The 12,170-nt window shown below is 39.5% G+C and overlaps 1 protein-coding gene across 5 annotated transcripts in view; it reads left to right on the top strand.

Moving 5' to 3' along the window:
* Positions 1-8,558, top strand: part of LOC147307054 (single-stranded DNA-binding protein 3) — a 38,290-nt gene extending 29,732 nt beyond the window's left edge. For 2 of the 5 annotated variants that reach the window (XM_086274772.1, XM_086274774.1), the window contains 11 exons: positions 109-175; positions 591-655; positions 1,044-1,105; positions 1,353-1,398; positions 1,969-2,004; positions 2,138-2,192; positions 2,443-2,513; positions 2,920-2,998; positions 3,089-3,117; positions 3,279-3,380; positions 6,164-8,558. In XM_086274772.1, coding sequence (XP_086130898.1) covers positions 109-175; positions 591-655; positions 1,044-1,105; positions 1,353-1,398; positions 1,969-2,004; positions 2,138-2,192; positions 2,443-2,513; positions 2,920-2,998; positions 3,089-3,117; positions 3,279-3,380; positions 6,164-6,334 — 783 coding nt within the window. In that variant the 3' untranslated portion in view covers positions 6,335-8,558. Of the gene's footprint in view, positions 1-108; positions 176-590; positions 656-1,043; positions 1,106-1,352; positions 1,399-1,968; positions 2,005-2,137; positions 2,193-2,442; positions 2,514-2,919; positions 2,999-3,088; positions 3,118-3,278; positions 3,381-5,880 lie in introns of all 5 variants that reach the window. The other 3 variants (XM_086274775.1, XM_086274776.1, XM_086274773.1) reach the window with 2 other exon arrangements.
* The last annotated feature ends 3,612 nt before the right edge of the window (positions 8,559-12,170 follow it).

Consider the following 12,170-nt stretch of genomic DNA (forward strand, 5'->3'; position numbering starts at 1 on the left):
GAGCAGCATTTTGAATTGTGTTTATCTATTTTTTTATTTTTTAAACACCACTGAGAATCTGTGATGCCAACATATGCCAGTGTGTTGATCAATTTTCTCTTTTCTCAGCCTCCTGGTGGTATCCCAGGATCTCAGCCTCTCCTGCCAAACAGTTTGGACCCAACAAGACCGCAAGGTAAGGCCGGTCGTAGTTACAGGTCAGAGCAGATGATGGGTCTGTAACTGAAGTTTTAGTTTGGATTTTCTTGAATCTACTTTAAAAGTGGTGATATTTTAAAATACCTTAAAAGATTTGGTCGGTAATCAAGAAGTTAAAAAAACAAACAAAACTCTGCATTGTCTTCATACTAGGGCTTTGGGGGATTTTGTATACATTCAGATTGTGTGACTATTTCTTCCTGAATAGATTGAATATGTGGGGGTGTGTCTGGCTCAGGAACGGGTCTGTGCTGATTTTAACTGCAGATTATAGCTTCAGAGGCCCGAGTGTTGCTACCAGAGGGCTTAGAAGGAACCATTCTAAGTGGCTATGGCATTTCTTAATTCCTGTGTTGCTTTCAGTGTGTGACTCTGGGGGTCTTTTCTTGCAGGTCATCCTAACATGGGTGGACCAATGAGAATGAACCCTCCCAGAGGAATGGCCATGGGCCCACAGGTATGACAAATCGGCTGCGCAGAGGGCACGAAACTCTGATGGGAGTTAGTTTCTACATCTAGTAATTGCAATAGTGAATGAGACAGCTGTGCACTTAGGCTTGCTTTTAATGGTTATATAACTGTATGGAAGCGCCTCTTACAGGGTGAAATGTAACTTTTCTTGAATTTGTTGCTATAATTGTCATTACTCACTTATGGTGAAGACTTTTGTCTTTTGTTATCTGCCTTTGACAGTCCAGTCATGTTTTGTGTATGATGTGTGAATATAAAACAAAACACTGAAACCTGTGCACTCAACAAAATCAAATCTTTTTAAAGTTCTTGTAACTTTGCTTCGAAGCTCTAACTGTGTGTTGGATTTTTTTTTTAAACATCTTGTCTCTTAGAATTATGGAGGTATGAGGCCTCCTCCCAACTCAATGGGTGGTCCAATGCCAGGAATGAACATGTAAGTCCCATTTGCTTCATCTTCAACATACTGCTGTTCATTCGCAAGTAGTTTTAGTAGCAAGCAGAATCCAAAAAAAGGACATCAGTTAAATGTTCTTCATTAATTCCGAGGAGCTGTTGGAAAAAGGTGTCCAGAGTTTATCCTTGGATCTAGTAAACTTATATAACTCTCATATTTCCTTTATATTCCCAGTTCCCTTTATTGTTGGTTTGCTTTCTAAACTTTTCTTTTTTTTCCCCCTCAGGGGTCCCGGAGGAAGAGGGCCTTGGCCAGGTCCTAATGCTAACTCTGTGAGTTTGAAGCCCTCTGCACATACACAATAGGTGGCAGGCAGACTTATAGCAACAAGAATAACAATAACTTGGCAATATTCAAACTCAATGTATTGTATAATAACTTGATAATGAACTCGTCTAGTTTTCCTAAACAGATTTTAATTGTTTAACATGTTTAAACAATGTTGGAGATCATTTTGAACACGGCTAATGTGGTGCATCAGTCAGTGCTGGCAAGTTTGTCCCCTAAAACCAGGTTCATCAAGTACATTTGGAGATGACTAAAGTTTAAGCAACACCAATTAAACCTCTGAGAAGAATGTGCTTTCTCATTGTTGTTCTGTGATGCTAAACCAAAGTCATGCATCTCCTTTGTTAAATACCCAAAGATAATAAACGGGTAGCTCTTGCACAAAAATCGAGGAAATTTCTGACAAAGCATTTTCACCAGCTGAAGAAAATCTCCCTGACAGACTTGCCGTTTACTGCAGGATTGTTGTATTAGTTTTAATTTTCTTGTCTAGATGAACATCTCTATCTTTCAACCTTCAGATCTGACTCTTTATTTCTTCCTCCCCCTTGCAGATAGCCTACTCCTCCTCATCTCCAGGAAACTATGTGGTGAGTTCTTATATAAAAGCATGTCTGCTGACTAGGATGCAGTGTAGGCTTTTTTTTTTTCTTTTGTATTAAAGAATGCTTCATTTATGCTCCAATGAGTATAATTTCACAGTTGTCTTTTTTCCTTCCTCAGGGTCCTCCAGGCGGAGGAGGTCCACCTGGAACTCCCATCATGCCAAGCCCAGGTGGTGCGTCACCTAACTATGTCCCCAGCACTAACACTTGTGCATTAGAAATAGAAGTGTCTCCCATTTTCCCCTTCATCTAAAAAAAAAAAAAAAAAAAAAAAAGCATGAGTGTGTCCACTCACAGAGTGCTGTCAGTCTGAGTGCTCTCATTATTTCATGTCCGCTTTCCTGTTTTCATATTTGATTCAGAGATTTTATATCAACCTCCTGATATCCCAAAACTGAACATTTTGTTCTCTTTTTTTCTTAGATTCAACTAATTCCAGTGAAAACATCTATACGATGATGAATCCCATTGGACCTGGAGGCAACAGACCCAATGTGAGTCTCCTATAACTTTTCTTTTTTAACAGTAATACTATACTGTTCTCTTAGAAGTTTAACTTTGCAGCCTTGCTTAATTTTTCAGATATTGCACATTGATTCTTGGCTAAAATAATGGATGCTATTGTAATGATTAAAATTACAGCCTTAACCTCAAAATATAATCCAGTTCTAATAGGGCTTATAACCACATCACTGGGCACCAGTACAATCCAGCTTTAGAAAAACCAAATGCTGCCACAGTGAGCTCAATAAGAATTGACTGGGAATGAAGTGGGGAGAATAAATTAAACAATCTCAACTTCACCTCGGGCTGAAAACATCACAATTATATCAGAGAGGTCACGGATGGAGAATCGTGTTAGTGGTTACTCATTAGATTTGTTCCACACCTTTTCACCAGTTCCCTATGGGACCTGGGCCTGATGGGCCAATGGGAGCTATGGGAGCCATGGAGCCACACCACATGAATGGATCACTAGGTGGGTTTGAACACTGATGGTTTGGTATGTATACAAACAGAAACTGCTTACAAAAACAATTGACCTGTTTATCTCCTTTTACTTCCTCAGGGTCTGGGGATATGGATGGGTTGCCAAAGGTATGTCGACATGAGATTTTCTATAAACGCTTCTTATTTGGGTATTTTTGTGAACTAAAGCACTTTTTTAGAATCTCTGCCTTCTGCACTTCAACTGTGTTGCCAATAAGAAACAATTTTTCAGTTTAACATTGATTTTTACCCCCCGTTTCTGCCTCTAGAGTTCTCCCAATAACATGGGGGGCATGAACAACCCTCCAGGGACGCCGAGAGATGACGGCGAAATGGGCGGCAACTTTTTGAACCCATTCCAAAGCGAAAGTGTGAGTAGAGCGAATGAATGACATCTCATGACCCCTTAACAGTTCTCCTTGACATCTTGACATGAACCAGTGGAAGAATGCAAGCAGAGGGTGCACCTGGTTTTTTAGAATTAATCTCAGACTGTTGAAAATGTTTTGGTAATATTTATGAAATTTGGTCCCACTTCAGTTTATTAATTCACTTTAGCTGATAGGGGTGCAACGATACACAAAATTCACGGTTCGGTTCGATACTTTGGTGTCACGGTTCGATATTTTTTCGATACAAAAAAAATGTTCATGCCTTTTTAATTTGTCATTTATTAAAATTATAAATATATATTTTAACTCAAAAGTACAGTTTTTAAATTTAACCCTAACCCTTGTGCGTGTTTTTTATTTTGACAGCGAATGCGCACCTGCGGACCACTTATGTGCAGCCCTGGTTATTTAGCTCGTCATATTGCAGCCACAGAAATTCTTTTGTCCATGAAACCATAAAGCTGCACTTTCTTTTTGCCTTATAGTCTGATTTGTCATAACTTCTCCGTTTTGTGGTAAGCTTTTCTTTGGCTGTCACTTCTTCACCCTGACCTGTCTTATTTGGCTCAGCAGAACTAAAATATATATCTGTCTGTGAAGGTTCTCAGTCATCCAGGTCATCGTAGTCAAATATAAATCCTGCTGCTTTTACACACGCACTCACATAAGCTCAGCGATTCTCTGCGCGATCAACCTCTCACATGTTTAAGCTGCGGGAGATTTCACTTGTCATGTTTGCATAGTAAGCTAACAATTAATAAGACGATGTCAGAGGAATTGGTGCACAAATTATCATCACTCACAGATCAGTGCTGTCGCTCTCTATACACAGTTCGGGCGATTGCAAAGTGAAAGCAAAGAACAAGCGCAAATTCAAACACGACTTCAATATGTCACATATTGACAGTGGCTCACCGATGCCAATGACATAATTACCCAGCTACATTTCTGAAAGAATGCAAAAGCATTGACATATATTTTTCCTTCCTACAAAAGCCCGACGGGCAGGGCAGAGATAGATTTTGGTACCCCGACTGAAAAAATCGCTAGCTCCGGGACGTCGGGCTAGCGATATTGCGAGCCCTGTATCTGATTGAGGAATCACTCATCTTTGGAAAAGAGAGTTTATTACAGAGAAATGTCTCTTTCCAAAATAAAAGCTATACTATACGCTTCTTCTGGGCTATATTCTCAGCAGCATATTAAACAGCTGTCTAAATGACTCGGCTAAAGTTAGTAGCATGCTTGCTTGTTTTTTTTCTGCTTCCACTTGTCTTTGCACTAGGATGATGTCGGCGTAAATGTGCAGTCATATTCGTTGTGTTCCCACTAGTGCTTTCAGGTTAATCTCGTTGAAATGACCTTAACGCCACAACACGGCAAATCTCCGTTAACGAGCTACCGCCGATCGCCCCGTGCATGGGGCTAGACGGCCAACACGTTAACGAGCTAACTGCGCTAACACACTAGTTCCCACCCATGTAATTGAGCATTGCATGGCACATCCAACATACTGTTTTACTTTAGTCCATGACTCGCTTACCTTCAGGGTCATACATCACATGAAAACCAAAATAATTCCAAACGCCAGATCTGAATGAGGGTGGGGGAGGTGCCCTGCGCTCTTCCTTCTGACGATGCTGTCTGTGTTGAGCGCTCAGTGGATCTGCGCTCGACAGTGCAGCCTAGGCGGAGTAGTCGAACGCAGATTCACTGAGCGCTCAACACAGACAGCATTGTCAGAAGGAAAGTTGATAAAATAAATTACAAATGTTGTATTGTTCGATACATATGCGTACCGAACCGAAAGCACTGTATCGAACGGTTCAATATCGATACGAATATCGTTGCACCCCTAATATATATATATTTTAGTGGATTAATAACTTGTGTTCTGCTTGCATTGTAGCCGCTTACTAATCACATACAGTTCCCTCTGTATCAGTGATGTGATTGCAGTTGATTGACATAAATGTTTGCTGCGCTTGAGTATATGATAAATACCTGCATTTTATTTCATTTTAAAAATGTACTATATGACTAGAAGTGGCAGTATCTGTAAGCCTTGTGTTGCATAAACAACTGTAATGCTCTCTTACCTTTGGCCTGAAGAGCCACCGGGTGCACAGACTAGAACTCGAGCCAAGCCTTAATCACTCGATTCAGCTAATCAGTAGCGGGGCTGGGTATCATCTGAGTTAAACAGCTGCTGGATAAATGATCATTAAAACTCCTAAATATCTGTTTGAAAGCTAGGATTCATTTCAGTCCATACAAATCATATATGTACTATTCCCAGCCCTTATTAGACATACAGCAGAAAGTTCTGATTGCCTGAGTTAAAGCTTGGCTTCAACCATAGTCTGAGCTTCCTCTAGCTTTGCAGGGCGGGGTTTGAGCGCCCTCTGGTGTTTAAATGTTGTCAGTGACATATCCACTCATCTGTGCCCTCCTCCCCCTTCCCTCTCTCTCTTTTCAGTATTCACCCAACATGACGATGAGTGTGTGATTTTATTTTCCTTTTTTTTGTATTTTCATTTATTTCTTTCCCCCTCCTTATTTTTTGTAACCTACACCTGATTTTTTTTTTTCTTCTTCAACTGAATCCTTACTTCACCTTGGACTGGATCACTTCCCTTCCTCCGCCCACACACACCCTCTGTCCCCTCCTCAAACGGGGACCCACTACTACCCAACCCACCACCCCGTTTTTGTTTTTTTTAATTTTCCCCTCTTCTCACTCGGGAACTCTACGGCCACAGCCTTCTGGGACAGCCCTTGAGCATGCTGGGACTCTAATTAAGACGGGCCCTCCCGGCGCATGTAAGCTGGCTGCGGGTGTGAATAGGAAGCAGTCACAGAGCAACAGGAAGAGCCTCCTCTCTGACTCCGGCCCCAGCCTCCCTGGCTTCCTGTCAGGGTCTAGACAATGAGCGAGGGAAGGAGGACAAATGGAGAGAAAGGGGGAGAAAGGAGACTTGAAACACAGCCCTCCCCCTAATGACACAGTGTCAGGTCTCTCAGCAGCTGCCTGGAAGCGTCTCAACCACGACTTTGGATTTTTTTGTTTTGTTTTTTTAATCATCGTCTTTTGATTTGTTGCTGTTCCTGATGGGGTTATCGGTGGGTCGGGAAGAACCAACCTTCGTGCCCCCCACATTGTTCTCCTTGTGTGTACATTTGTAACAGAGGTGTTGTGATGATCAGTGAACAGGATTTTCCTTTTTTGTGTATGTATTGTATCATTGCTATTTTTATTATTGTTATTAATGATTATTGGTATGATCATTTTAAGATTAGGTTCTAATTTTCTGTTGTTTGTAAGGGCACATTTATTATGATGAAGACAGTATACGTGCACACAAATCGGTAATTATTTGCTGTGTAACATGAGGCTCCGTGTGAGCACACTGGCCCCTGCAGGTAAGATTTTATTCCTCACGGTACTAATTGGTTCTTTGTTTTTGTTTTGTTTTTTGGAAGGTTGGCAACTTCCTTTTATAAGATCTAAAATTTTAACTTGTTGCTCAGTAACTCACACCCGAAGAAGAGTCTCCTAGGTTCCCTGCAGTAAAATGCACAGCTCTATTTATTTATGTACTTTTAATTTGTCTTATGAATCATTGTTCCTTTTTTTTAAGTGTTATCCCTGTTTTTTTAATTATTATTATTTCTTTCTCAACTGCAGAACTAGTAGCAACTGTGTAAATATGCAGATCCACTCAGCAGCATCTTCTTATCTCCATCATTAGACCCCCCCTCCATCCATCCCGAAAGGTGCTGACGTTATCACGAGTCCAGTTTGACCACACTCACACCGCTCCCACTAATGCTTCCCACTGTTCACTCTGTCATGTACATACGTAACATGTTAGTCTGTCTGCTGACCTGTAGTGAACACTTGGATCGTTTTCATTTGCCGATGAGGTCCCCCACACACTGTGATGTCCGTCTGCACTTTGCGGGCGCTTGCTTTCACACACCGCTCATTTTAGCTTGCAGGTGTTTTCGTTCGAATATGTGCTGTCCTTCCTCTTTTTTTACGGTTGCTTGTGGTGAAATGGCTTCTGGCCATCTGCTGATCGGATCAACGGTGTTTTTTCTTTATTTTGGAGAATGGCAGGTTAGGAAGCAGCAATGGCATTGTTCTGTTGACTGTAGCGAGTGGCCTCCCTTCCATTTGCTTCCCTATTCTCACCTCTCTAATAGGCCAGCATTGACACACAAGACACTCAGTCACACACCACCCCTCTGATATTTTTTTTTTTTTTTGGTACAACTCCATGTTTTAATTTTAATTTTTTTTGTAAATACTGTAAAATGCATTTTGATATCATTGACATGTTTTGATATTTCAAATCACGACTTTAACAGTTGATCAGAAACGAGCTGATTTGGGCAACTGTGTATTTGTTCAGAGAAGGCCTGTCTTTTACTCAGAAATAATATGAATGACGAGAGAAACGGAAACTGGAGCTGCTAAAGACTATTATGCTATTTCACCTCATCACAGACAAACGTGAGGCTTTTACTGTGCATCGACGCTGTTGTGTCAAGCGGTCCAGCGGGACAAGGGAGGAAAAACCTTTTGTAGTCGAGCTAATTCACTGTCACACACGTACCTGAAAAACTCAGCTTCAGATGAGATATGTCTTCTTCCTCTGCCTCTTTTATTGGAAATTTATTGGGGGCGAACAACCTACCTCTGTTTTTGCAAATTCATGGTCAAAAACAGAGGTAGGTTGTTTCCCCCCCCCAATAAATTGGGACATTTTTATAATTAAACTTGTGGTCTCTTGACACAACTGAATCGCAAAGGAGGGGTACAAAGGACACTGGCTCTCAATCCAAAGCACCAGGGACCAGAGTTCGTGCTTTACTATGAAGGAATTTTTTTAATCTATTTAAAAATGAGGCAAGAGAAATGTTTGAGAAAAGTAAAAATGGGGAAAAACAATAACACGTGGGACAGATTTGTTGCTAAGAAGCGGTGCAGGAAGAGGCGTTTTCCTCCCCTGTACTTTGAAATGCTGTTGTATAAAATGCAGTCCGACTTCTTTCTGTCCTGTAAGTAAAGCCGTCACAACGTTGATCATTTCTGTATTTCTATTGTGCTGATGTATAATACTGTAACATTCAGGGGTGGGGAGGGTTAAGAGAGGACTTTTGGGGGAGGGGGTGGGGAGTAAAGATTTTTTTGTTTGTTTGTTTGTTTTTTGTTTTTGTTTTTTCCTGTTCAGTTCCTCATTTTTCCTCTTGATGACAAAGCAGTATTGAATATGAGGCAGTCTGTCCTTGGGGAGTTGCTTTGTATCTCATGTTAGGGTAGTTTCAGATCCTAAATGTCTTGTGTAGTAAAATAAGAGGTTCCTTCGTATGTTTCTTTATATTGTAAAGTTTCTTTAGACGAAAAAAAATATTACTTATTGGAAAAAAGGTGGGAATCTGCATTGATAATGTATTTTTTTTTTTTGTTTGTTTTGTTTAATTTTCATCAAGTTGTCAGTCGTTTTTTGCCTGTGTCCCCCTTGTTGTAGATACATATTAAAAATAAATAAAATGACTTCACTCCTTTTGCCATGAATATAAATTTTTGCCTCCAACATAAATGCAAAAGTTGATTAACAGGAGTCAGTTTTCAAAAGGTTTGAGTTTTTTCTTTCTAAATATTTGTTTCATACAATTTATATCTCCATTGTGTTCAATACAGAATCAACAAGAGAGCTGCAGCCAGGGATTAATTTATAATTCATTATTTACAGTTTTGCAGAAATTAAAAGCAGAAACCTTAAGTAACTTAATTCTAAGAATAATCCACTTTCCCATTGTTAGTGTGTTTGAGTTATTTGTTGACTGACTATTCTTATATCTTTTTCATTGCATTTCTTTATGTTCTGCTGGTTCACGTTGTACTTCTCTGACAAAACACTAGTGTTTGAACCCAGATATTTGTGAATGGTTTCCACAGCAAGCTTTGAGTTGATTGCTTGCTCATGTTGAATGAGAATTTAAGCAGGTATCCTCTAAAGTTAAATTAGTTAATAAACCGTACTCCATCTCAGAATCACAAGTCTGAGTATACAGTAAGCTCTGTAAGCTTTTGGGCAGCAGTAGAATTTTTTTTTTCCTCCTAACTTGCCTCTGAACACCACCACAGTGTTAAATCAAACAATCAAAATGCAACTCAATTGCTGTTTTTCAGCTTTGAGTCATGGGGTCTAACAAAAGTGTTTCATTAATTGTTTAGGGATTTTTCAGAGGCTGTGTCTGTATCTAACTGAAAGTTTTGAGGGGAGGTGGAGCCTGTCCCAGCTGTCATACACCCTGGACAGTTTGTTAAAGGCTTAACACAGAGACCAAACCACTATTCATGCTAACATTCACACCTACAACATACATTTAGAGTCACCACTAGACAACATGCATATCTGGATTGTGGGGTGGAAGCTGGAGTATCTGAAGAAAATTAAAGCACTTAAAACATGTTTTATTGGGTTACAATCAGGTAACTGAGTTGGCGATTGAAGAATATCCCATTTACTTTCATTATCCAAGTGTTGTAGCCCTGCACACTTCAGAATTTATCCTGTGACTTCTATCAAAAGTCACACCATCAATAAAAACTCCTTGTTCCACTGGCAGACATATGTGTCTATACCATTTCCTTGACCATGTTTGATGGATGATGTGCGGTGCTTAAGATAGATCGTAAGTATTTCCTTTTCTTATCATCATGCAGTATGCTTCAAATCCTCTGTTCTGTTTATTTATTTATTTAGGACAGTGCATGTTAATGAACATAAATGTAAAAAAAAAAATTACATGAATGTAAACATACCAGATTATAGCCAAGGGCTAATTTCCATCTGTTGTCCTTAAGCATAAAAATAGACATAATAATTCATAAAAATTCATCATTCATTCATAATAAAAACTCCATCACCAAACTTACACATACACACCATTCTGTTCCCAAATAAAACATTAAAACTATACAACTTATACATGATCACACACTTGATTTGTCCATAACCAGTTTTTAACCTTTGCCTTAAACAAATTGAATGTCGAGCATTCTCTAATGGGTTGAGGAAGACTGTTCCACAGATGGCCACCCTGGACAGAAAGGACGTTCTGCCCAAATGCTGTCCGTCTGTGGGGTATAAACAAGTCTCCTCGGATTGTAGCTCGAGTGGTCCTGTCTGAGCTTTCTTTATGCCTAATGAACTGCTTTAGTGGTGGTGGAGCAAGGGAGTGTAAGACTTTATATATTAAACTCACTCTTTTAAGTTTCACTAAGTTATTGAAGTTCAGTAATTTATGTTTTTTTAACACATGACAGTGGTGGTGGGAAGTCGGTTTTTTGTCAAGTAGTTTTAAACTTCTTTTATAAATGTTTTCAATAGTTTTAAGTGTTGTTGGACAAGCAAGTGACCAGGACGTCAAACAATAGTCCATATGAGAGATGATCATTGAGTAAAAATAAGTTTTTGCAACATTCATATTTAAATTATTACGTATATGATTAAAATTTCGATTATTAAATTTAAGTACCTGGGACACTTTATTTATGTGACTCTTGAAGGATAATGTTGGGTCTAGAATGACCCCAAGATATTTAAATTCTGGAGCTAATTCAAGCTCTACTCCATCCAGGAATATGTTTGACTGCTTCAAGTTTAAGGGGCGTTTTGAAAAATACATACCGACAGTTTTTGAGGTGTTCAACATTAGGCATGAGTCCTCCAGCCAGCTATGTATTAATGCTAAAGCAGCTGTAAGATCTTTTTCCACCTGCTGGACACTATTTGCTTGCGTATATATAACTGTATCATCTGCATACATTTGAGTAAATATATTTGGACAGACTTCAGGTAAGTTATTGATAAAAAGAGAGAACAATAAGGGCCCAAGAACAGATCCTTGAGGAACCCCTGTATCACAGTCTAAATATGGAGATTTAACCCCATCCAACACCACACACTGTTTCCTGTGTGAGAGATATGAGGCAAACCACTGAAGAGCCTGACTGGAGATATTAAACCGAGTCAATCTGGATAACAATATCTGATGGTTTACAGAGTCGAAAGCCTTCCTCAGATCTAAAAATACAGCTCCAACACAGGGACTCTTGTCCAGCAAGCTCTTCAAGTTCTCCACTAACATACACAGGGCAGTATCTGTGGAGTGGTGTGCCCGAAAGCCAAACTGCAATGGATGTAATGAGGGTTGGGTGTTTTCTAGGTGAGCAGTGAGGAGTTTAACCACCCACTTCTCAGCTATTTTAGATACGACCGGGAGTATGCTTATGGGGCGATAATTAGCCATGTCAGTCTTCACACCTGCTTTGAAAATTGGTGTAACTGCAGCAATTTTCCAATCTGTTGGGACAATGGAGTGTTTGAAAGACATATTCAAAACATGAGTTGTTGGACGTACAAGAAAATCCATATGTTCCTTTAGGAAGTTTGTGTTAATACCATATACATCAAGTGCTTTTGATTGTTTTAAACCTGTAATTAGTTTAGCAACTTCAGTGTCTGAAATATGAGTGATGGTGAACAAATTTTGACCAACATCATTCACATTATCAGAGCATATGACTGAGTCAAAGCTCTGACTGATCTCCTTAACAGATGAAATAAAGAAAGTGTTTAAGTTACTGGCAATAGATAGAGGCTCTCTAACAATAGAATTATTTACATAAAGTTCAATTGTGTTTTTACTTTTGTTTGAATGACGGCCAAGTAATTTATTTAAGTGTTGCCA

The sequence above is a fragment of the Aulonocara sp. 'chitande type north' Nkhata Bay genome, linkage group LG19, assembly GCF_057382095.1.
Source record: "Aulonocara sp. 'chitande type north' Nkhata Bay isolate Kocher_YH1m ecotype deep benthic linkage group LG19, A_spYH_male_GT1.1, whole genome shotgun sequence".
Taxonomy (NCBI): Eukaryota; Metazoa; Chordata; class Actinopteri; order Cichliformes; family Cichlidae; genus Aulonocara; species Aulonocara sp. 'chitande type north' Nkhata Bay.